The 24,386-nt window shown below is 55.6% G+C and overlaps 2 protein-coding genes across 2 annotated transcripts; both read left to right on the top strand.

Moving 5' to 3' along the window:
• Positions 1-375: 375 nt before the first annotated feature.
• BAIAP2L2 (BAI1 associated protein 2 like 2) lies at positions 376-11,787 on the top strand. Its single transcript, XM_009289972.1, has 14 exons — positions 376-427; positions 1,422-1,497; positions 1,815-1,901; positions 3,161-3,222; positions 3,815-3,886; positions 4,512-4,628; positions 5,026-5,172; positions 5,720-5,872; positions 6,147-6,285; positions 7,079-7,304; positions 8,411-8,482; positions 8,826-9,006; positions 10,851-10,891; positions 11,712-11,787. The coding sequence occupies exons 1-14, from the start codon at positions 389-391 to the stop codon at positions 11,785-11,787; spliced, it is 1,488 nt and encodes a 495-aa protein (XP_009288247.1). The 5' UTR covers positions 376-388.
• Positions 11,788-14,978: 3,191 nt separating this feature from the next.
• Positions 14,979-22,510, top strand: SLC16A8 (solute carrier family 16 member 8). The gene is made up of 5 exons (XM_009289971.1): positions 14,979-15,038; positions 17,369-17,679; positions 18,177-18,320; positions 18,879-19,751; positions 22,116-22,510. The coding sequence occupies exons 2-5, from the start codon at positions 17,451-17,453 to the stop codon at positions 22,508-22,510; spliced, it is 1,641 nt and encodes a 546-aa protein (XP_009288246.1). The 5' UTR covers positions 14,979-15,038; positions 17,369-17,450.
• Positions 22,511-24,386: the final 1,876 nt, after the last annotated feature.

Raw genomic sequence — 24,386 nt, 5'->3', positions numbered from 1 at the left:
CAGAGGCAGCGAGCCATAAGGCGGTTACTCTGGCAGGTGGCTGGCTCCGCAGGTGTCAGGGCAGGGAGAGCTGGGTACTGAGCTGGCAATCAATAATTCAAGGAGGCGGTCACATGCACTTGCTGGCTGTCGCAGGATTCCTCTCTCCCCAGAGTCCGGTTACTTCCAGAGATCAGGTTCCAGCCTCTTGGCTGGTGAATTATTAAACTCCAGCAGTGCTCCATTCCCTTTGTACCACGTCTGTGTCTTCCTGCCGTCCTACCTTACCAGTGACGGGCTCTTTCCATCCAGCTGGCTGTGCAGAAGCAGAGTCCTCTGGGTCAGTATAGCACCTTGTGCTCTTCCTTTGCTCCTTGCTTCTCAGTGGGAGAGGAAAAAGGCTCTGGAGATGGACCTGTCCTACAGATCCACCATCTCCATCTATAAGGTGAGTGCCGACACCAGAGGCTGCTCCTGTCTGCCTAGGGGAGGGAGACGTGCGGGTGGGAGGAGAAAAGCTGTTTTCTGCCAAAGGCTCCTTTGAAGGGTGGACAGCCGAGGGCTGGATCCGTCCCCGGGCTGAACTGCAGCAGCTCCTGTGGGCTCTGGGCTGTGTTTGAGAGTAGACGGCTGGCAGGAAGGGAGGGTGGTGTGGGTCTTAAGGCAGATCCGGGAAGGAACTGGGCAACCAGGGTGGTTTGGACACGGAGCATGTTTATGAAGGGTGACATGCCTTAGTTGCTGGTAGGAAGCTGGAGCTCAGTCAGCTGTTTTCCCCTTTGCTGGAAAGAGCAGCCTGATCTCATGAATGCTTCCCTACGCACATCGGTGCTGCACCAAGGTGGTGAGGGATGGGAGAAGGGGGAGTTGCTTATTCCAGCCTCTGGTCTTTTCAGCTGTAGGCATTAAACACCTTCGATACATACACTGGGTAAGAGCGGAGAGGCTGGTCTGAAGCAGTCCATCCCTTCTCTTAGGAAGCTGCTGACTCTGGCAGTGCACCAAATCCTGGCCAGGAAAAAGTCGTGTTCATGCCTGGATAATAAGTGGTGGCCCTCACCCCAACAGGCTCAGGGGTGAGGGGAAAGGCTGCTCAGATCCCCTTGCAGTTAATCCCCTGCTTGCAGCAGGTGTGGGGCCTTGGGAGAAAGCCATCTTCAGGTGACTGCTTGGCTCTCCAGCGAGCTACCTTGCCCTCTGGCATTGCTCCTCTCCTGGCTGGCTGGAGAGGTCTCAGGGCAGCCAAAGGTCCCAGCTACCTCCAATGCAGGGAGCTGACTTTGTGCATGGCTGTACGTCACCACAGCCGTCCAGCATCGTAGCTGGGGGAGCTCTCTGGGTCCCTGCTGAACCCAGCCGAACCGCAGCAGGAGGGCATCGACCTGCTGAGGTCTCTGGGGCGTGGGGAAGACTGGCGTTAACATGCTTCTGCCTGGCCACAGAGTATTCTGGAGCAGTTCAACCCCGCGCTGGAGAAACTGGTGTACCTGGGGAACAACTACCTGCGTGCTTTCCACGGTGAGTGGGGTCCCGCATAGCCCAGGCTCCATGCTGCTGCGTCCATCCTGGGTGTCCACTATGCGTCAGAAGGGACTGCTGTCACCCAGGGCAAGGCTGATGGTCCCCTCCATGGCATGTCCTCAGCTGCTCTTACTCACTTTTCTCCTGCTCCAGGACCTACTGCTGTTATTAGGCACAGATGGGAAGAGACGGGGTGCCCTTGCCTATAGGCGAGGTACCAGGGGGTGACTGTCCTGTGTGCTGCTTGCTGGGGCTGGTGATAGTGGGAAGGCAGGCCAGATCCTTACCTCCCCTCCCCTCTCCTCTCCTCGCAGCATTATCCAAAGCGGCTGAAGTGTATTTTAAGGCAATTGAGAAGATTGGGGAGCAAGCGCTGCAGAGCTCCACCTCACACGTGCTGGGTAAGGCTCTCCCGCTCGCCATCCTCTGTCCTGTGATGAGCCACAGTTACATTTTTTTGGCCTTCTCCCTTAGCTAGTCCCTTTCCAGGTATTGGGGGAAGGAAGACAGCTCCTCTAAATGGTGTCTCACAGCGCCAGGCCCTGTCCAGGCAGTAAGAGTCAAATTTATTGTGTATCCTTAAATAGCCCCCAAGGCCCCAGCACTCTCCCTGTATCTCTCTGAGATCAATGACTGAGCCCAGCTCCTGGAACAGACCTCCGGTGATAGACCTCTCATGGAAACCAGTCCTTGCTGAGGCATCCTGCCCTGAGAGCTGAAGTTTTCATCTTGGAGGAACTATTTTGCTCCTCCTTGCAGGTGTGAGGGAAAAGCCGGAGAGCATGGTCTGACAACAGCTGATGGGGTGTTGTCCTCCTGAGCCTACACCCAGCTGAAATGGCAGCTCAGAGCTGAGGGGCTTACACTCAGCAGCACAAATAATTCTGCAGCCTAATGACAGCTGCTGAAAATATGTTCGGGGAACTGCTCTGATACTTAACATTTTAGTAAAAAACTTCCAGCAGATGTGTCCCTTCTGCAGACTCCTACCATCATCTGCACCACCCAGCTCACTCTTCCACTCCCTGTCATCAGTCTCTTCCCTCCATGGTTTCATAATGCCAACACCGGTGAAGTGGGACCGCACACAGCATCAGCAGCGGGTGCTGTAGCTTCTTTCCTGTAGGACAGCCAGAACCGTGCACCACAGCTGGGGTGCCACTGGGGGTGGAAACGGGGCTCGTAGGGGCTGCGGCAGAGCGGAAACCCAGCACCCAGAGCCCATGGCAGAGCCGAGGCTGCCTGCTGGCACCACGGGCTGTAGCAGAGCGCTGGTCTGGCAGGTTCATGGGCTGGAGCAACCCCACACTGGCAGTGCCTGGGGAGGGGGGGGGGGGGGGAGCCCTGGGGCCCCAGAGCCCATGGCAGAGCCGAGGCTGCCTGCTGGCACCACGGGCTGTAGCAGAGCGCTGGTCTGGCAGGTTCATGGGCTGGAGCAACCCCGCACTGGCAGTGCCTGGGGAGTGGTGGTGGAGCTGAGCCCTGGGGAGGAAGGCTACCAGCCTCTCTCAGGGTGCAGAGAGCAGTGCATTGCAGTATCTATTGGACTTTCACACCCATATATCATCAGCCTCAGTTGCACGCTATTGGTCTGTCTCCTTGGGTGCACAAGGAAACGGCCATGGGATTTTTCCACCGTCTCCTGTCTCTTTCCCTGAAGGTGAAATTCTGATGCAGATGTCTGACACGCAAAGACTCCTGAGCTCTGATTTGGAAGTCATGGTGAGTGGTTTTCCCAGGGACTGGTGCAGGTGGGGAAAAAAGGGACTTCCTTAACCACAGCATGCTGGCATTTTCCTGATTTGCCCCATCTCCCGCCCTCTGACATGCCTGCTGGCAGGTGCCTGCCTCCCTGCTATCCCTGCTGCGTGTGACAGAGGCGTGTTACAGAGCTAGCATGCCCAGAGCCTGGCTCTTGTTCAATGTTTGGTGCCATTGGTGGACTGTCACCACCTCTCCGCAGGTGTGGTGGCAGGTGCGCAGTAGACTGAGCAATACCCGGCTCTGAAGACGTGGCGAGGCCGTCCTCTCTTTCCCTGGGTGGCAGTGGTGGGACAGGAGTGGAGGGGATGCTAACTCTTCCAGACACTGCTGTTTGTGCTCGTGCTGAAGCTTGGGGGTTAACGGTCGGGTGGGTGCTGAGTGCTGACCCCCAGGCTTCAGGGCTGCTCCATGGTAGCCCTAATGTGCCCATTTCTGGCTTCTATACGGGGTCCAGGTGGCAAAGGAATCGCTAGCTCTGTGGGTTTTGCGAGCCACCCCTTCACCCCATATGGTGAAGGGATGAGGGTGATGGCTCCTTCGCCTCTTCCAGGCTCAGACCTTCCATGTGGACCTGCTGCAGCACATGGAGAAGAACACCAAAATGGACGTGCAGTTCATCAGTGTGAGTGATGAACTCCCTTCTCCTCAACCCTCCTTGTTTCCCTCTCCCCTCTACCCAAGGGCTTTCACTGGAGCACTTGAGGTGTTTCCTTGACTTTCCTCAGCAGGAGTTTGGGGGCCTTATCTTCTTCTCTCATGATAGACCAAACCCCACCTAGTTTTGCTGATGACGGAGGGCTAAAGAGGGCAGGCAACTCTTCTCCTTTGTGCAGTGGGACTTGCTGAATGCTTCAATGGGGCTCAGACACTTGGCATCCCAAAAGCAGAGTTCCCAGCTTCCCCGAACCACAGCCTTTGCATGGGTGTGGGTCCTGTGCCATTGTGGCCCAGCTTGGCCATGCTAGTGGGTAGTGTCATGGAGGGAAACAGAGGCCTGGGGGCTTGCTCCCAGTGCTGGGGGAGCTGGGCCCCAGGTTTCTTTGCTCCTGAGATCCTGAGGCTCATTAGCGCTCTGGGGCCCTTCAAAATGAAGAGGAAGGTAAAGAAAGACTTTTTATAAGAGGTCTAGGTGAAGCCTGATTTCAGGGGGACTCAGATGCCTAACCACCCATCAGAGCAGGACCCCTGCTGCATCACAGTGTGGCTGGGTCTCCGGTGACTCACCCAGCCTGGTTTCTCCCTGGCAGGAAAGCCAGAAGCAGTATGAGCTGGAGTACCAGCGCAGAGCCACCAACCTGGATAAGTGCATGGCAGAGCTGTGGAGAATGGAGAGGGCCCGTGATAAAAATGTCCGGGAGATGAAGGTGAGCAGGGATTGCAGGAAGAGTTGGAAAAAGAACTGGATGATTTATCTGGAGCCAGGACTGATTTTTGAGCAACCTTGTCCTTTCTTAAAAGCCAGGGGATTGTCCCCAGTGTTCAAAAGGCAGCAGGCTTATCTGGAAAGGAGGAAACTCCTTTTCTACAGGGTGCTGTTGACCTGTGGTGCTCACTCCTGCCAAGCCCTTGCCTCCTTTAGCAAGCCTCAGTGAGCAAGGACTTGGTCCCTGGCACTCTGCTCTAGCTCCTTTGTGCTGCTCCAGCACTGCGAGTGGACTGGGAAGCTGGTGATGACCTGTTTCACCCCTTCCCCTGCTGTGTGTGAGCCCGCTCTGCTGGATTTACACTGATCCCTTCCTCCCTCTTTCCCCTGTGGCCCAGGAGAATGTGATGCGACTGCGCTTGGAGATGCAGGCGTTTGTCTCTGAGAGCCAGAGGGGGGCTGAGCTGGAGGAGAAACGCCGCTACCGCTTCCTGGCTGAAAAGCACCAGATGCTCTACAACACTCTCCTCCAGTTTTACAGCAGGGTACGGCCATGGCGTGCCAGGGAGCGGAGCTGGGGGAGCAGGCAGCATGGCTGGAGGGGCGGCATGCAGGCAGGAGGGAGCCAGGGCTGAGGCACCCCTTCGGTGAAGGCAGCATCTGTGCATGGACTGGGCAGGAAACTCTATTTCATTTCTTGCTGTGGGGTCCAGGCTGACTGTACTAGGCTGAGAGAGCATGGCCAGGGGTGAGGATGGTGCTGACATGGGGTTAGTTGGGTGTGTGAGCAATGGGAGAGGGAAGGGCGATGTAGGTGTTTATGGCAGGGTCATTTGGACCACGGGGTCTCTGCTGGAGGGTGCCATCCTAGAAATTCACTTCTGCGGGGCTCTGTTTAGCCATTCCCACAAACATAATTGTGGGAGGACCTGGTCCCTAATCTAATGCACGTGGCAGCCCTCGGCTCCCTCTGTAGCTGTTCTGCCCTGTCAGTCACCCCCTCTGGTCCCTAATCTAATGCACGTGGCAGCCCTTGGCTCCCTCTGTAGCTGTTCTGTCCTGTCAGTCACCCCCTCTTCTCTCCCTCCTCAGGCCCGGGGCGTGATCCAGACCAAGGCACCACAGTGGAAGGAGCAGCTGGAGGCCAGCCGCAACCCCTCAAACAGCCACTCTCAGGGGCTTCTCGTGGCCTCCCATGGCCAGGGGTATCCATCAGGCCGGCTCACCCCCACCCACCTCGAGATGGTGAGGAGCCCACAGACAGCCTCTGCCTTGGTGGTGGTGAGGCTGCAGCTGCGCCTTTCAGGCTGCAGGGCAAGGCCAGTCCTTAGCTGACTGTGGTACTTGCTGCCTTGTCCAGCTTCCATGGCCTTTCCTGGCCAAGATGAAGGGAAGCGTGTGTGTGGGCTGCAATGGGGGAATGTGCTGGGTTTGGCTTTCTGAGAGGGACTGGGTATCTCTCAGACCATCTCCTGCTTGACGCAGCCTGTGTGGATTCAGCCTCCTTTCCTTCCAACAGCCCCAGAGACCCCTTGGGGACTTTAATTCTCCCATGACTGGGAGTAGATCCAGTGCCTTCTCTCCAGAACCTCCAGAAATGAGACTGTCTCCTCAAACAGAGCCCCCCAGGCAGCCGCTGCGGAGGACACCATCAGCCAGTACGACCCATGTCCGGGAGCAATGCTGTGGGGAGACACAGCGGTTTGGCCTCTCTGGGAACAGGGTTGGGTTTGGGGGGGGACCACCACTCTATCAGACCACCGGTCCTCAGCCACATTCCTGGGCGTGATGAGAGGACAGTGCATATGGGAGCTGGGGAGGGCAAGGCTGAATGAAGTAGGGGGTAAGCACAACCTTCAGAGCACGGTCCATCCAGGACAAGGCCAGGTTTCCTGGCTGGCTGTGGTGGGGGGGAACACACAGGTGTGCAATTTTCAAGACTCCTTGAACCATGAGGGCTGGTTCTTACTGGAGTTCCCATTTTGGTAATGCACCTTCCCTTGCACTACCAGATTAAATATTACCCTGCCCTACAAAACCCAGCCAGTTACCTCATGTCTCACCTGCTTTTCCTTCCTGACAAATTTCAGCTTTAAGTGTTTAAAAAAAAAAAAAAGGGGCAGTGGAAGAGAATGACCCAAATTCTCAGTTGCTCTAGCAGGGTTGGGAAGAGGGACATCAGCCAGTCATTTAGCAGGCAGTGCTTGTGCCCTAGACATCTGGCCAAAGAGGACATAGTGCAAAGCAAGTGGTTTCAGCTTGAGTTGATTTTCTGCAAGATGAATGTTTTACCCTTTCCCATGCTATGCCCTGCTCTCTGCTTGCAGAGAACGGCCATCTACTCCTCTAGGATAATTACTTGGCTGGGGAAGCGCTGGTCCCTTCAAGGCAGCGTGGGTCTTGCAGCAGGCTGCTGGACTCCAGCCAGACCCCTTTGATGCCTCCCTGCAGGTTTGCTCCCTACTGGCCGTACCTCCCGTTCGGGTTCCTTTGGTGAGGCCAGCAGCGGCAGCGAAGGCAGGAGGAGGAGCGGCACGGTGAGAGTGCAGGCTATCGTGCCCCACGCAACGGGTGCCAACCGGACCCTGCTACGGTTTGACCCTGGGGATGTCATCACGGTGCTGATGCCGGACGCACAGAACGGCTGGCTGTATGGCAAGCTGCAGGGCTCATCCACGTACGTGACTTTGTGCTGTAAATCGGCCTGGCAGGCTGATGCAGTCTTGTTGGGTCTGGAGCTGGCAGGCTCAAGCCCAAAATTATCTCCCCCTTCCCCCCGGCCTGGCTGTTTGGCAAGCTGCCGGGGCCCTCCACGTACGTGGTTTTGTGCTGTAAAATCGGCCTGGCAGGCTGATGCAGTCTTGTCGGGTCTGGAGCTGGCAGGCTCAAGCCTGAAATTATCTCCCCCTTCCCCCCCCTGGTGTGGCCTGGGCACTGTGTCTCACCCACCATCTGGGTGGGACATCACCATGTCCTCAGTCATGGGTTGTGTCTAGCACGGGGGCTCTCCAAACCGAGGAGATGCGGTGGGGCAGGGTGAGCGTGGGTGAGCTGCCTGAGAAAGCTCCAGGGGCTTTGGGTAGAAGAGCCAGGGATGCAGTGACCCTCTCCTGGCTTGCGTGACTGAGTGACTCCTGTCATGGGACCCAGCTCAGGGCCGTGAACTGCTGGAGTTACCTGAGAAGCCTGGCATTTCTCAGCTCACAACGCAACTGCTGCCGCACCCTCCAGCACAGACAGGGCATGGAAACTGCTGCACCCAGCTCTTACTGAATTACTCCCTGTGGTGCTGCTGGCCAACACCTGTGTGCAAAGCCTGCCCTGTTCCACACGGCATCCCTGCACCGTGCTCTGCAGGGAAGCTCACACTCAGATGTCAGATGAGCAAAAGCAGTGCCTTTCTTTTTGGGGGGTTTCTGGGGTGGAGCTGCTTTGCCCTTAAGAGAAGGGATTTCCACAGCTTCCTTGTGTGCCAGCCTTGGCGACCATGCTCAGTCAGAGCGTCTCTTCCTGGGTTGCACCAGCGTTGCTCCTGATAGCAGGCATTTTGCACAGCCTCTGAGATAACCGAGTCCTGCTCCAAGCTCAAGAACTGTCTCGCAATAACCTCGTGCCCCACCTAGGGGTGAAAGATGTGCAGAAATCCTGTCACACATGGTAGCGGCAGCAGCGGCTTGGTTGATGCGTGGAATGGGTATAGATCAGGAGTGCTGGGCAGCTGGATCTGAAGAACCACAAACCATGGTTGCCTGGACCTCATTCATCTCTGTTCCTGTGCCCTAGATGTGGCTGGTTCCCTGAAGCTTATGTCAAGCCTCTGGAGGATGCGAGGGAGATGGAGGAGCCAGTCACCAGGTAACAGGAGAGCAATTGGCCAGGCAGGAGCTGGAGTGGCTCCTGGTAGGTCGCTAACACCAGTGGGACACCTGTTTGGGGTGTGCCCCGTGAAAAGCTGCAGTGCTCCCATGCTGGAGCATCCGCTGAGAGCCTTGCCGTGCCCTGAGATCTCACAGGCTTACCCTAGATGGCTCCCCTAACACGTGCAATATCTTCTCAAAGGCGCTTGTGACTGGGATGGTCCAAGCTATGTGTATTTTCTCCAGAGACATCCCATAGATACATGTTGTGGCTAGCACCTGTGCTGCTCCCTGTTCCTTGCTCTTTGACTCTCACCCCACTGTCGTCTTCTCTTGCTCAGGTCCTTCCCACTGCGAAGCAGTCACAGTATGGATGACATCCTGGACCGTCCCAGCACTCCTTCCTTTAGCAATTACTGGCCTGCCGCTGCCCAGCCCAGCTTGCCGAACCCACCTCCCCTCTCGGTGGGTGCCAGCAGTCACCAGAGTGGGGTGGCCACCCCGGTCAGTTCTGGCTCCAAGGTGAGTGCAGGAGGAGTGACTGGTGTGTGTGGAGTGGGCCACATCTGACTTTCATCCTCCAAGGCACACCTTTTCTGCATTGGCCTGTTTAGAAAGAAAACCACCTTCCAGATGTTGGTGTATGACCTCCTCCCTTCCTCAGCTAAGGGGTCTGCTTAGCACTGGCCTTTCTCACCCAATCTGTTCACATGCCACCATGTCCTAGTGGCCCCTGCCAGTCAGCCTTGTGTGTACAGATCCTCAGTGCCTGGCTTTGCTCCCCCAAGGGACTGCTTTTCTGCCCCTGCCCTCCTCATTTCTCTCTCTTTTTGCTCACCAGGGACGCTTCAGTTCAATCCTTTTCTCCATGACCTCCCAGCCTGATTTCTGGTGGCTCCAGGGCAGCACCTCTTTCTGCTAATAGTAGGACCATGGAGTGATCAGGCTGGGCTGGGAGTGGGTGACCAGCTAACAGAGATGCCATCCTCCTTCTCCCTTCAGAGAATGGAGAGGAGTTTCATAGGGCTCCTCTTCTATATTCAAGCAAGGGTTGGGTTAAAGTCACAGCTGGGGTACGGGAAAAGCTAGGGGCAAAGGCTGAGAGCACAGCCATTTTGGAGAGCCTTAGAAAAAGTTGTGTCCAACCTACGGCTTATGGCTCCACTTATCACTGCTTCCAGCTGTGGGGAATTGACTGGTGAGGACAGTCAAAGTTAAAGTTGAGAACAGTTAAAGATGAGGAACCTGGGAGAGGGAAGGACGGTGCTGCCTGTGGGGCGTTTACTTGCTCAGTCTCATAGGAGGCTGGGAAACCTCATCTCTGGTCACTGGTTCCAGGCCAGTGCGTGGTTGCAAGCAACCGGATGGCTCAAAGGACTCAAAAATGTAACATTTAATTACTCTTTTTTCCCTTCATGTCCTGCTCTGTGGTTTCAGGGAGCCTCAGGCTGCACACCACAGAGGGGAACAGGCTCTGCAGCCTATCCCCCCCTCTGGGTCACTGGTTTCCATCCAGTCCTGGGTCTAAGGTGTAGGGATAGACCTGGGATTGAGCAATGAAGCATGTGGAACATTTAAAGTACCATGGCAGAGAAATTGAGCCTCATTAGAAGTTTGGAAAGACTCAGCCTTGCTCTAAACTTCTGCCCAAGACATCCTCCAGTTGAGCCAGCAGCAAATGGGCGCGTTCCCAGCTGGAACACAGATAGCCACACATGGCTTTCTTGTCTGCCACCAGATACAGAAACCAGTGTACTTTAGCAGGCCAGTTGTCACTGATCCTTCATTATCTATTGGCCAAGAATAAGGGCCACAAGGCCTAGGTCCATCTTTCTCCATCAGGTTGGTCCACATTTAAGCAGTATGTGGTGTAGGGTAGGGTGCAGCACTACAGCTCTTGAGTTCCCCATGGATGCAGGAAGCATGTGAAGGCACTGATGATACACTCTTTGCCAGGGTGTGTGGGCGATGTGAGGGGGGCATCTCTGGCTGTGCTGGCAGGGTGAAATGTAGCTCAGACTGTCACTGTTTGCTGTGCTCTTCAGACATGACACTTTGGGGATCTGAGGCATCTCCTTTCCTCCCCAAGACAAAGGGAGTTGTCCTAGGGGAATGGGGAAGCTGTGGTGTAGGGACAACCCCCACCACAGAAATCAGGGTGTTATCTGTAGCGGTGACTTTGTGGGGTTATGCAAAGTTTGAATGAATAAGGAGTCAGAGCCCCGTTAATAGGACTTGGGCTCCTAACTCACCGAAGTATTTTGTGAAATCTTCCTCTGTGTGCGCGGTGTTTCCTGCACCACTTTTGTCTCACCATTTCCTTCCCCACCCTGGATCGCTCACTGCTGCCTTTCTTTTCACTGCAGAAATCAGGAGTATTTGACCAGCGCCCTGAACTCTTCCCACGGTGAGTGAAGCGTGGAGCTGTGCTCTGGAATCATTAGACAGGGGGACATTATTACAATACTATTATTATTTAATCTTTTGGATTATCAAATGTGGGAGGAACAGGGAAGTGTTTGGAGGAAAGCAATGCACAACCCACCTTCCAGGATAGGTGGGCCCACAGAGGTGGACCATTCTGGCTGACTGCGAAGGCTCTCTCCTACCTCTGGTAATACGAGGTAGGACCTGAGCACCCTGAGCAGGTGGCCAGACCTGCGTGCTCCTTCTGATCCATCCTGGAAGAGCCACAATAGCAGCTTGCAACCTGAGTGTGGAGCTATATGATTCGTGCAGCTCTGCCTGCTTGGAAAGGGCTGAGGTGTAAGGGACGTGGCTTTTAACTTTGATGAGTCAGGACTGTGAAGATGAGACTTGCCATAAATCCCTGCTTTCCTTCCCCTGGCAGCTGGGTTGGTGTCTCCATGTTTCTGGCATGGTGCTGTGGCCTCTTTCTGCCCCCTGACTCCTTGCTTGGAGGGTCAGGGGCCATAAGTGTAGAGTGCTACTGCAACAACCAGCCTTATGCTAGTGTCCTTTCTTCATCCTATGGAAGAGGGAGGGTGAGAAGCCCTGAGGAGAACCCAAGGGGAAGCACATGGAAACCTGCAGCAGGGTGTGTTAAGGAGGGAGAAAACATACTCAGCAGCCAGCTTTACCACACTCTCCTCCTTGGCATGGAGGTGGCTGTCTGGCAGGACTAAATAGCCTTTGCTCGGTCAGCGGGACCCCTGCATGGTCTTTGCAGATTTCCTGATGGTTGCCTGTTTCCTTTCCCCTTCCAGAGGTACCAACCCCTTTGCCACAGTCAAGCTGCGTCCCACGGTCACCAACGACCGCTCGGCACCCATCATCCGATGAAGCGGGGCTGTGGACAGCAGAGAATTTCAGCAGGGAAGGGGGAGGCATACAAGTGATGGGCTGCGACCCCCAGCTGGGCAGCAACCTAGTGCTACCGCTCATGGAGTAACCTCTTTTTTCCCCTCCCTTCCCTCCGGGTCATGGGGACCCATCTCGCCTGGCTGTCTGGCATGCTTTAGCCAGCAGCAGATCCCTGCTGCTCTTTTTGGATTGCCCCCCGTTCCCCTCCCCATATGATGTTACTGTACTTGAGTGGGAGAAGTCTGGTGTTACTGGTGCTGGTGGCCTGGGAGAGGGGATGCTGCTGGTCTGGGAGGTGGAGGGACGGATGGGTAAGATCATCTGCAGCATGGGGCAGTGCTAGCAGGATGAGGAAGGCGAAACTTTGCTAGCCTTGCTGTGGGCAGAGAAGGACACTCGGCGAACAGTCCCTTTGCTTCTAGAAGAATGAACCCCAAAGGGAGGAGGCCACAAGAAGGCTTCCAGCGACGTGGTCCAGCTGACGGGGTCTGCAGCGTGCAGCTCTCTGCTCTCGGCCCCTTTGGCAACTGTGTCCGTTTGTAGCAGAATCTGCCCCTTCTCACCCCCGGCGCAGCCCCTTCCCTTGCTGGGCAGCCCTGGGGAAAGGGGGGGGGCAGGTGACAGTGCCCAGCGCTGCTGCCCTGCTCCTTCACCTATTGTCCTGCAGAAAAGATTTGGGTTTTTTTTTAAATAAAATGGAGACTGCCGCTTCTGTAGCCGTCCCAGTGGCCGGGACATCACCTCAGTCAGAGGACGCAGGGGGAGGAGGACGTGGGGTCCCCGCCAGCCCTAGGGCCGTAACGGCTGCCCATGGTCCAGACGTTGAACGCCGCAGTGCCGTGGCTCCAGCTAGGGCAACCGCCAGCCCAGGGGGCCAAGGCAGACATGGAGGGCACCAGGAGGGCTGTATGACCCACCGCCAGCCACCCCTCCGGCCCCCCCAGCTGTCCTGCCACTGGAGGGCAGCAAGTCCCCACTTCCCAGCTGCCATGTGCGAGCAGGCCTTGCCTGGGAGCACAAGGCCTGGCAGCCATCTTACTCTCGCCCAGGCTGTGAGCCCCCTGGGTGCCCCGGAGACAGATCAGTGTGTGGGGGAAATGCTCCCCCAGAGACCTGTGGGGGTCTGTGGGTGCCCCACCAGCCTGGCCCCACCATCGGGGGCCAAAGGGAGAGGTGGCGAGGGAGGGAGTATGAGCAACGGCCAGGGCTTTAGCCGATTAGCCTTATTAATAGAAATTAAACCCTGTCTGCGAGCGCTGCAAAGGCACAGCAGTGGGGGCTGAGGGGCTTTGGGGATTTACAGCCTGGGCCTTCCCCCCCACCCCCAAAATCCCACCTAGGGCAAGCCCTGGTCCCCTCCCTGGAAGTAAAACAGGTCCCCCCCATGTGTGGCCAGAGACTGGCACGTCCCTGGTGCCCACCAGACACCCTTCTGGCTGGCAGCTGCTGAGGGGTTTCATTTTGGTGGGGGGTGGTCAGTGAGCTGCCAGGGGCGGGCTGGATCCCGCCCTTTGAGCCATGGACAGCAGTGATTCCTCGGCCGGTCCACCTTGTCTTTGCTCTTTGCTGGGCACATGCCCTGCAGAGCCACGCCAGCGCTTCTCCATCCTTCTGGCTGGTGGCTGAGGAAGCGATGGGGGGCTTTGAAAGCAGCCCCTTCCCCCACTGTGCCCCTTACTGAAGCATGGGCCTGTGCCCTCATCCTCTGCTGCCCCCCTCCCCGGCACCCTCCCTCCTGGCTGGTCCATCACCAGCACCCCCCCCACCCTCCTGCCTCGGCCCTTCCAAATCTGCCCCCAGCCAGCCTGCCCGACTCTGCTGGGGGAAAGGCAAGGAGATCCTGGGCAGTGGGATTACCGGGGGATTCGGGCTGCGGCAGGCACCTACCTCCTCCCCATTGGCTGGAAAAGCCTCTTAAAAGTGGAGAAGTGCTTTCTGCCCGCTCAGCATCCGCCGGTCTCTGCCGACCTGAAACCATAAGCGGCTGCTGACCCACATCCACGCTGGGAGCGCCGTGGGGCACTACCTGCACCTGCAGGAGGCAAGGGGGTCCCCCACGCGGGGCGTCCCCCCGGATTGGCCACAGGCGGGTTTGCTGGGCAGCATCGGAGCCGGAAGAAAGCAAGCTGAGAGGGGGATTAGCTCTCTAGTGAGGGCATAGTTGCCCTGAAGGAAGGAGCGGGGCACAAGAGACTGCTCGACGGGCACTGGAGTCCTGCAGTCATCGCCCCGTGCCCAGCTGATAGCGTGCCCACCATGGAGCAAAGAGCCAGCGGGACCATCTAACCAGGCGCCCTCATCCAGAGCCGGGAAGTGCCAGCTGGAGGGAGAAGGGAGCGCTGTGGACAGGTCTGCTCGGCCCCCGGAGGCTCAGCTTGTGCTTGGGAGGTCGTCACTTCATTGCGCAGGTCAGTGGCATGGAGGGATGCTTGCATCCTGGCACTGGCTGCCAACAGGACAGCTCGTCCCAGGCCTGCACTCGTTTAATTCTCTAACGAATGCTTTTCCAGGGTGTTGTCTGTGGGCTGGGGAGGCTGGTGGCATGAATCGGGGCACTTACATTTAATAAACAGACACACCCTACCCCCCCACCCCCCATCTGTACTGTGTGGAGGCATGAGGAGCCATCCTAGCATTTGTGTGGACCCTCCTTGATGCAGCTTGCCTGCCATAGCAGGGCTTTGCTGGGCATCGTCCAGCACCGACTGCTCTGGGCTCTGTGTGCATCCAGGGACCAGCAGCCATGGCTGAACCTGCTGTGGCCCTCACCCTCCCAGCCTGGGCTGGTGACTTCTGGTGTCGGTGCAAGTCTTCTCCTGGCACCCACCTACAGCTAGCTCTGCGGCAGCGCCTGCTCTGGCCCACTTGTGTGTGATGCACGGGGAAGGGCAGGTGCCCATGCTGATGAGCTTTAAGGTGCATGTGAACTTACCCGTGGTATTTTTACCTGTGACTAAAGCTCCTTAACTGAGGAGAAAATAATAGCAAGCTGTAGAATGTGCAAAGGCAGGTGCAGGGTACATGGCGTGACCACCGTGTGCAGCCGTGAGCAGAAGAGCCAGCGTACACACCATGGTGTTAGGAGCAAGGCAGCTCTGAACTGCCTGGCTCAGAGCTGGGATAAATCTCCAGCAGAGCTATGCTATAGCATATTGGCTTTGGAGGCATCTCCACAGGTGAGCTCCTTTGGTGCACCTCATCTTATTCAGCCAACATCTAGCTGCAGGCAGGTAAAAGCCCCTTCGTGCCTTGCTGTACAGTTGTGTGGCACTGAGCAAGTGGCTCCTGCAGAGGTACCCATCCAGCTCCAAACTCAAGCAGTACTGATGGATATTTGTCTAACGTTCTTCAAAATCAGATGCCGTTGACTCATCATTGACAGGCGATGCTACAGAAATCTCTGAATGCCACAGATGGACAAATATTTTCTTGCTAGGAAGCTGGGAGGAAAAAAAAGATGAATTGCAATGGTTTGATTGATTCATTTGATTTGTGGTGCAGGACGAGATCAAGAAGAGCGAGGCTGGGAGAAGGGCTTGGATAAAAAGGCTCGGGGTGTATTTGGTGTCAGTAGCTCTTATTTGAGGTAGCTATGTGCAGCAGATGGTACAGTGGTGGAGCACCAGCACTGATCGAGAAATCATTGCGCTTTTGCAGCAGGTCACCTTCTGTACAGCTGTACCTAGCTTGTCAGTCAGGTGGAGCTGGGAGAGAAGCAGCGGGTGGGTAGTGGCAGAAGCTGAGCGAGACTGTTCAGTCTGGCTGTCCTGGTGCCAGTGATCCGGATAACACCAGAAAGGGTGTGAGGGGGAAGGTATGGGTGTCTGGAGAGTGTATCATGAATCATTTCTTCCTTGCAATGATTCCTTGCCTTGAAAATGTCTTTATAGCACCCTATTCTCAGTTCATGCCTCTGCCCCTTGCCACAGTCCCCGAGACCTGTGCCATGTCCCTTGCGGAGGGGTCCAGAACTGGCCTGGTTGTCTTGTCTTGCAAGTCCCTCCTCCAGCATCCCCTAAACTATGGTTTCAGACCCCTCTCAGAGCACTTCCCAGCCCTGTTTCCAGCCTTGGCTCTGCATGCTGAACCTCCTGCAGCCTGAGAAAGACCAGTCACTGTCCTTTTCTGCAAGATTCAGGGGTGTCACAGGGTAGGACCACCTCTTGCCAAGCAAGGACCCTTTACCTGGACTCTGCCCCAGCCTGTGCCATCCGTGCTTTTGCCTAAAGGATTTGCAGTTTAACCTGCAGAGCAACAGCAGTGCTATGGGAATTGGGGCAAGTTGTCCCCATTGCTTGGAGGACACGAAGAAAAGGGACTGCCTTGAGAAACTCACCCAGATCCAAAGCTCCCAGGTGCTAGCCCTGTGTGTACCGTCCATAGGAGTGTCCTTGTCCCCTTGGCAGTCTCCAGCCAGCATGTGACTGCTGGCATTTCCCACAACTGCCAGTGCCAACGGATGGGGACATTGCCACCATCTCTTAGTCCTTCAGCCCAGGGAGCTGGGAGGAGAGAGGACCCACATTGGGGGTGTACTGCCAGCAAGATGGTGATAGGGCAAACCGGACCCGGCAAAGCCCAGCTCAGGCATGGAGAAAGCCCACCTGCTTTCTAATGCCTGTCTGATGCTACTTAGGAGCATCTATAATCAAAGGCCAGTGATGTTTTTGCATACAGGTGTGAAAATAAGCCTGGCTAATCAAGAAACTGAGGCCAATGGTGCTGGAAGGGGTATGGCAGAGACCTGGTACCTAGGAGAGAAATGAGAAAAACATACCCACAGCAGCCAACTGGAGCAAAATTCCTGGGCAGCTTAACAGCCCTGAGAGCGACTCACAAGACATCCACTCTAATTCCCTCCTTCTCCCCCCTTAGGCTTTGTTCCAGCCCCTCCGTGTAGGTACAGAGCCCTAATCTCTCTGGCATGCAAATAACGGCTGCCACCGGTTTGTTTGTGCTCTCCCCCTTCACCCATTTCCCAAATCTGGCCCCTCGCAGCAGGGAAGGGAGGGAAAGGGAGAAGGGTGTGCACAGAGGCCTCCCAAAGGAAAGCATAGTGGGGTTAATGGACCTCCTGTGCCACACTGCTGGAGGCATCTGTAGCACAGCAGGTCCTGGAAGGCTCCCAGCCGGAGCAGACCGGGAGGGGAGAGGCTCAGAGGAAGATCTTGGGAGCTGAGTGGGGTTCATGTTGCTGGCTCTCACCTCGCACCAGCCTGCAGGCAAGACTGGATATGGAGCAAGTGGGGTGCTGCAGATCCTGATGCGCCACCACATCAGATGCAGCTCTCCAGTCTTAGCTGGGAGCTGTGACCCTGCTTGGCTGCATCTGACCGGGTGTTATGGAGCTGTGGGCTGCCCTGAGCTCAGGGGGACCTTCCCACCTCTGCCCAGCTGTGGCTTGACCTCGCACCCTGAAGCAATCCTGCCGTGCCTGGCAGGATGAAGGTGCAGAGAGATGATGTGGTCCCCCAGTGAGGCTCTTTGAGCTTGGAGATGGTGGGCATGGAGAGAAACCTTGTAGTAAATGTTTGCCTGCTGTGATCTTCTCTTCTTGCAGTGCCTGGAGATTTCTCTCTCTCTCTCTCTCTCTCTGTTGACCTACCTCCTCCTGGTCTGCATTTCCCCTCCCAGCCTAGACAATGGGGAGAGCTGACCCAGAGGAAGGGCAGCTCCCAGCTCCCGTAAAGCCCCCGGATGGTGGTTGGGGCTGGGTCGTGCTCCTCGGCTGCTTTGTGATCACCGGCTTCTCCTATGCCTTCCCGAAAGCTGTCAGTGTCTACTTCAAGGAGCTCATGAAAGATTTCCACGTGGGCTACAGTGACACAGCCTGGATCTCCTCCATCATGCTGGCCATGCTCTATGGGACAGGTGATGCTTGGTTATGCTTCCCCCTCCCCAACTTGTGCCTTCCCCTGCCCTGCAACGGTCCCAGACCATGTCCCCATGGGCTCTCCTCACGCTTACTGGCCCGGTCATGAACCAACATGCAGAATACAATTGTCCCACCACTTCTCTTCTAGAAGTGTGCTGCATTTCATGTCCCTGTTTCCTCTGCCCCAGGAGACCTCAGGGGACACCCCCACCTGCCTCAGACAGTTGACACCAGGTTTGCTCTCATTGCTGAAGTGCTGAAGCCCCTCTTGTTCCAAGAGAACAGGGGGCTGAAGGCAGGGCAAAGCAGAGATCTCCACACCGCAGCCTCTCTCCCTTGGCCGGGCCCAACAGATGTGTATCTAAGCAGCCAAGCAGTGATCTCTGTCATTAGTGTTTCATCTTCCCCGAGTGCCCTGCTTGGGCTGGCTGCCCCTTCCCAGTTGTCCTGTCTCCTTCTGGTCTCCTACTCTGCCTCTTCTGCTTCCTCCCAGGACCAGTATGCAGCATCATGGTGAACCAGTTTGGCTGTCGGCCTGTGATGCTCATCGGCGGGCTGCTAGCTTCCTCTGGGATGATCCTGGCATCTTTTACCACCAATATCATTGAGCTTTATCTGACAGCTGGCGTGCTGACGGGTGAGAGCCCCAGGAGTTGGGGGGGGACACACAAACTTACCTGGGGAAGAGCGAAGCCCATGTTGTATCTCCCTTTAGCATTGCCATGTCTAGCATCAGGTCTCCTCTCACCTATTCGCACCTGCTCACAGAAGGCATCTAGTCCTGAATGTTGCACCTGTGGGAGATGCATCTGCTGGATCTAAACAGGCAGGGCCTGTGGCTGAGGGGAGAGGGACAGAAGAAACATAAGTGATGCTCGGTGATCATGGCAGCTGGGGTGGCATCAGCATATAGTAGTAGGGGAGAGAGGCAAAGTTCCTGTTTAAGGCACAGGTCCTGTCTAAACATGGCCACAGTTACCTGATTCAAATACACGTCAGGTAGACAGGCTGTTTTAGCCCATCTTCTCCGGGGGCAACCCGCCAACATGAAGGAGCAGAGGCTTGTGAGGAACACATGAATCCCATCATGGGACTTCAGGACTAGGATAGTCTGAGGGGAGTTTTCAGCTTGTTGCAAACCACGTCTCATGTTCTTGCATTCCCTGTCTCCCTCCTGGCTCTCACCCTCATGTAGGTCTGGGTATGGCGTTGAACTTCCAGCCCTCACTGATCATGCTGGGCACCTACTTTGACAAGCGTCGGCCTCTTGCCAACGGACTGGCTGCCGCTGGGAGCCCTGTCTTCCTTTCTTCCCTCTCTCCACTGGGGCAAGTGCTGCTGGAGAAGTTTGGTTGGCGAGGAGGGTTCCTTATCATGGGGGGCCTTCTGCTTAACTGCTGCACTTGTGGGGCAGTCATGAGACCCCTGGATATGGGCATGAAGCGGAAGATGGAGAAAGCTCAGGACAAATATGAAGCCAAGGAGATGCTGCCCATAGGAGGGAAATCAGAGGAGGGAATCAGCACCACTGATGGAACCAAGAAAGCCAAGAAAGCCAAGAAAGCCAAGAAGAAGCCCAAGAAAGGAAAGAAGCTTCTGGATTTTAGTATCTTTTCCAACCGAGGGTTTATCATTTATACTATTTCAAAGTTCATCCTGGTCTTGGGTCTCTTCGTGCCCCCCATATTGCTGGTCAACTACGCCAAGGACACAGGCGTACCAGACACAGAGGCTGCATTCTTGCTATCCATCATTGGTTTCATAGACATCTTTGCCCGCCCAGCCTGCGGCGTGGTGGCAGGGTTGAAGTGGGTCCGCCCTCACGTGGCGTACCTGTTCAGCTTTGCTATGCTCTTCAATGGCTTGACAGACATCTGCAGTGCCAGGGCTAGCAATTACACGGGGCTGGTCATCTTCTGTGTCTTTTTTGGCATCTCTTACGGCATGGTGGGGGCACTGCAGTTCGAGGTGCTGATGGCCATCGTTGGCTCCCAGAAGTTCTCCAGCGCCATCGGGCTGGTCCTACTTATCGAGGCTTTCGCTGTGCTCATCGGTCCACCCTCTGCAGGTAGGTCTCTTGCTGCAAAACACAGGTGATTTATTTGGCTGCCATTCCATGGTATTGCAGGTATTGGGCAGGGGCACGGTACTTGAAGAAAGACCCTATTTCTCAACTTCAAATTTTCTCTGGAAGATGAGATCTGAAGTGAGAGCTCCCAGTCTCACTCCATGCACCACAACACTGAATCTGAGCAGGGGCAGAAGATGGCAAGTGATATTTCTCTCTCTGCTTTGCTCAGAGACCTGAGCGATGGCAGGCATACAGAGCTATCCAGAGCAGCATGACTTCCAGTGTCCCTCAGTCCTGATCAGTGGCACTTCCCTCTCTTTCATGCTGGGATCCAGGTCTCTGCCTTCACTGCGAAGGCAGTTGCATAAAATCATGTTATGGCTAGGGTCAGGCACATGCTGCAGGCAAACCTTTGAGAATCTTCAGTAGGACAAGGCGAGGGTCTTTCAAGTTCTCCTTGGTGTCCATGGCCTTTTGATTGGTGCTGTGAATAATGATCTCAACTTGTGTTGGCCCCAATCCCAAGGCACAGGCGAGGTGTTTTGGTGTCAATCAAGCCACAACAGTTTGTAGAGCCACCTGAGGCATTTGATGTTACTTTTTTTTAAGAGGATTAAGTCACTCACAGCTTCTCAACCAGTCTAGTCTAGGCCACAGTCCCTGGTAGGGTCCATGCCCCACAATAGCCCATAAACAGGCTGTTGAACGGGGAGAGAACCTTCACCCAAGAGGTTGGTGTAGGTTACTGTTAAGTGTCTGACCAGGTCTGAGAAAGCCAAATCATGCCAAAGGCTTATTTCCAAATGAAGTGCAGTTCCCTGCATGTGCTATTTGCGAGGAAGGGTCAGGGACAGATCATGGGCAAATCCCCGGGCAGGAACCACTCCATCGCTTCCTGCACTCCCCTCCTTCAGCTGCAACACGTGGGCTAAAGCCCATCCGTGAAGACCTCTGTGTGAATGACCTTTTCCCCAGCACATACCACCAGTTATGAGCAAAACCTGCCCTCAGCAACTCCACCCAGCTCTCAGGTAAAAATTGGTGGCTGAGAGAAGACCCTCTTGATGCTAACAATAATTCACGTCCCATCTTACAAGCTGTGGGGCAGTCAGCAGTCCCAGGCCAGGGGTGTGTGTCAAGAAATATGTGTCTCGGGGGCAGCTGCAGAGAGATCATGGGGGGAGAGGGGGTTTTAATAAACACCAGCGGGTGGTGGTGGGAAACATCCCTTAGCCCTCCTGCCCCAGTTCAGCTGTGCCTTGGTACTGTGCGCACGCGCAATGGGACGCAGACAGTGCAGGATCACCGAAGAACGGTGTTGGGGGGAGCCAAGTCATGGTTCCCACCTTCCCCCCCAGGGGGACTCGCTGCAGCAGGACCCCCCTGGTGCGGGAAGCTTGAGTGTGCTGGCAAACCCGACAGCTCGGACTCAGGGGAGCAGTGCTCAGCTGGAAGAAGGGGGTTGAACAAAGTGGCTTTGTTTGGTGTAATCCTCCTGAGCTGCTTCCCGCTCCGTGGAGCTGAGGGGGTTTGGCATAGGATAAGCTGCGCGCACACACACACACGCGCGTGTACGTGCACGCAGGCTCCTCACTCACCGTCTGGCTTAGGTGAACAGGGGCACATTCACCTGGGGAGGAATTCGCCACGTGCCTCCCATGACTGCTCCGGGAGGCACCTCAGCTTGCCCTGGGGCTGGTTTCAGGCCATGCACCATAGCGCAGCAGGGACCCGGGGGTCACAAGCGCAGTCAGGAGCACGTGGGACCGGGATGAAGCCTCTGGTCACCATGGCCCCATCCTGACTGCAGCAGGGCGGCTGCTCAGGCTCCCCAGCACCAAGGTCTGGGAACCCTTCCTCCATTGCCAGCCCCGGTGCATTCAGAAGATACATTGAGAACATCTCTTTGGCAGAGAAATCATTGGGTATGGGCCAACCAAAGGGATTTCTCTGCCAGAGATGTTTCTTCTCCCCCTCTGAATGTTTTCCTGACATGATAGCTTAAGAAATAGCAATGCCTCTCAAATTTCGTTTCTTTTCTGAGACTGGACAAGCCAAGGCTCATCTCACCTTGGCAAGAAGAAGATGGCCCACCATGACACGAGACCACAACATCAGTGTGTCACAATTATTTAACCTTGTCCAAACAAGGGAAAACACCAACCCCGCACTCTTACAGTACGTTCCCTGGTGGTACAGTGTGGCTCTTGCCCAGGGTGATTTTTGGATATTCAGGCTTCTTGCTCTTCCCTTGAGAAATGGGTCCTCAGCCAAATGCAGGTGCTGCCCGCCTGTGCTGGGCTGTCAGTGCAGGAGCGAGTAGGCTGAGGCTAACTGTCGCATTTCTTCTCCAACCATCAGGACGCTTGGTTGATGCTCTCAAGAACTACGAGGTGATCTTCTACCTGGCGGGCTCAGAGGTGGTGCTCTCCGCTGTCTTCCTGGCCATGGCCACCTACTGCTGTCTGAACCGAGGGAAGAAGAAGGAACCTCCCCCAGAGAAGAACCCCTCCACGGGTGGCGGGAGCGACACCGAGGAAGCAGAGTCCGACGTGCAGGAAGCCGAGGAGCACAGCAGCGACAACCACCAGCCGGCCCACAGCACCGACAATGCCATGGTGGCGGCCAGCGAGGAGGCCAACCACGTGGCAGAGGAGCAGAGCGGGGAGGGAGGCGGGTGTCCCGAGGGGGACGGGGAGGTGTTGGCACGAGACAGCAGCAATGCTGACCAGACAGTGGAGAGGGACAGTTTTTAGCCAGGGCAGAGGAACAGGGATGTATAAAACTGGCCTTGTTCGCACGCACCTCAGCGTGGGAGGGTAGGTGGGATATGGGGTTGAGACAAAAGCAGATGTAAGAGGGAGAGATGTAAGACTAGCTGGTCCTTATGTACATATGTCCACATACCTACCCAGTGATACGTCTACTTGCATCCTGCACCCGTGCTGGTACAACACAGGCTCAGAGCAGCCCAAACACCAAAAAGAAAAAAAAAAAAAAAAAAAATCAATCTTCTTTCCTCACTTCCAAACCAGCCCTGAAGAAAGTCTTTTGAAGAGGCTGCCAAGGACTCTCCTTTTCCTTCTGCACTGTCACAATACAGAACACAAACAATTAGAGACTCTTTGTAATCAGATCTGGTACGCTTTGGTCTGGTGTCAGTGTTTCCTCCGCCCCACTTCCACGGTTGGGATAGCGCCAGGCTAGCTGGCAGTAGGTTTAGGAGGTGGTGTAATTCATGGCTATCATCCGGGCCACCTCCAGCTGCAGCCAGCATGGGGGTAGACACTGCGTTCCCTGCGATGCCTTCCTCGGGCACTGCCAAACCGGTGGGACACCGGCTCTGACCACCTCCGTCTGGAGCATCTTTTGTGGGTGGTAAAGCTGGGGCAGTGACACATGATGGTGCTTTTCCAAGTAGGGAAGCGCTGGGTTAGAGGCCGCTGCTGAGGTGCAAGAAGAAGCCATCTAAGACTAATGCTATTAGGCGAGCAGCCATGAGATGGACCCTCGCCGACAGGAATAGCAGCGAGCCAGCTTTATCTAGGCTGAAGCGAGTCCTGTTGACGTGTGAAGGGAACAACTTGGCCCCTATGGGGGTGGGGGGTTTCAGGGCAGGTAAATAACCGTGTCCCAAGCGATTATCCACTCAGCAGGAATGGCACCAGACGCGTGTGTTTTCCTTTTAAATAGAGAAAACGCCCTTACGTAAAGGAATCAAAGGTAAGGCAGAAGGACAAGCCACAGCCTCCGGGTGCCACTAACAAGGGTGTTGGAGCACGTGGTAAGGCAGGCATGACCCCCCCTCACCCCCCTGCTGCAGTGGTAGATTTCTAGATTCAGAAAGGACAACCTTCCCTGGCATGCTTAAACCACTCTTAATCTGCTTTAGGACTGGATCTCTTATAAACGCCCCTGGCCAAAGCCCTTTCTTCCGGTTTCCTGAACTACTTCACCTCAAAGGCCCCAGGAGAACCTGTGACTATAGCGAGGGATCAAAAACTAAGCAGAGGGCTACAGGGGAGGCAGCTCATGGGACCATCAAAACAGGTGTTTCATTCCAGACCAGACTGACTACAAATTAACAGGTAATGGGCGAAGCCTGCAGGACCCGTAAAGCCATTTAAACCCAGAGGGGGAGCGGGGACATGAAGGAAGGGGTTTCATTCTAGATGCTCCCAAGCAAAGAGCAGTAAATGATGAGCAAAATAAAGCTGCTGAAGAATGTCAGTTGAAGAAGAGACAAAAGAACTGGAAATTGGAGGCGAGAAGGTAAATCCCATGGGGCTGTGCCCTGTCCCACCATGGCTAACACCACCGTTAGCTCTGATTGTGAGCCGGTCACAGCGGTGACTTTGGGCTTTTTCCTGTTCAAACCCACTTAGAAACATCCCAAATCAGACTAAGCACCACGACAAACCCCAGACGCAAAGCTTGGGAGAATGAGAAGCAGCAGCAAGGGTGATGGAGCCCGGTAGGCATTCATTCACTGCTCCACAAGCTTGTTCTCCCCTCCCCACAAGGTAAGATCATTGTTTCTGCTCTGCTCGACCAAGTTGCTCTGCAGCTCTTTCTCCAGCAACCCCCCCCCCAAACCCCCGCCCCCCACGCCGGCTTTTCCTTTTTCCCCAA

Source organism: Aptenodytes forsteri, unplaced genomic scaffold, assembly GCF_000699145.1.
Source record: "Aptenodytes forsteri isolate BGI_AS27 unplaced genomic scaffold, ASM69914v1 Scaffold284, whole genome shotgun sequence".
Classification (NCBI taxonomy): domain Eukaryota; kingdom Metazoa; phylum Chordata; class Aves; order Sphenisciformes; family Spheniscidae; genus Aptenodytes; species Aptenodytes forsteri.
Note: the sequence above shows the minus strand (reverse complement) of the source record. Positions and strands in the feature narration are given on the sequence as shown.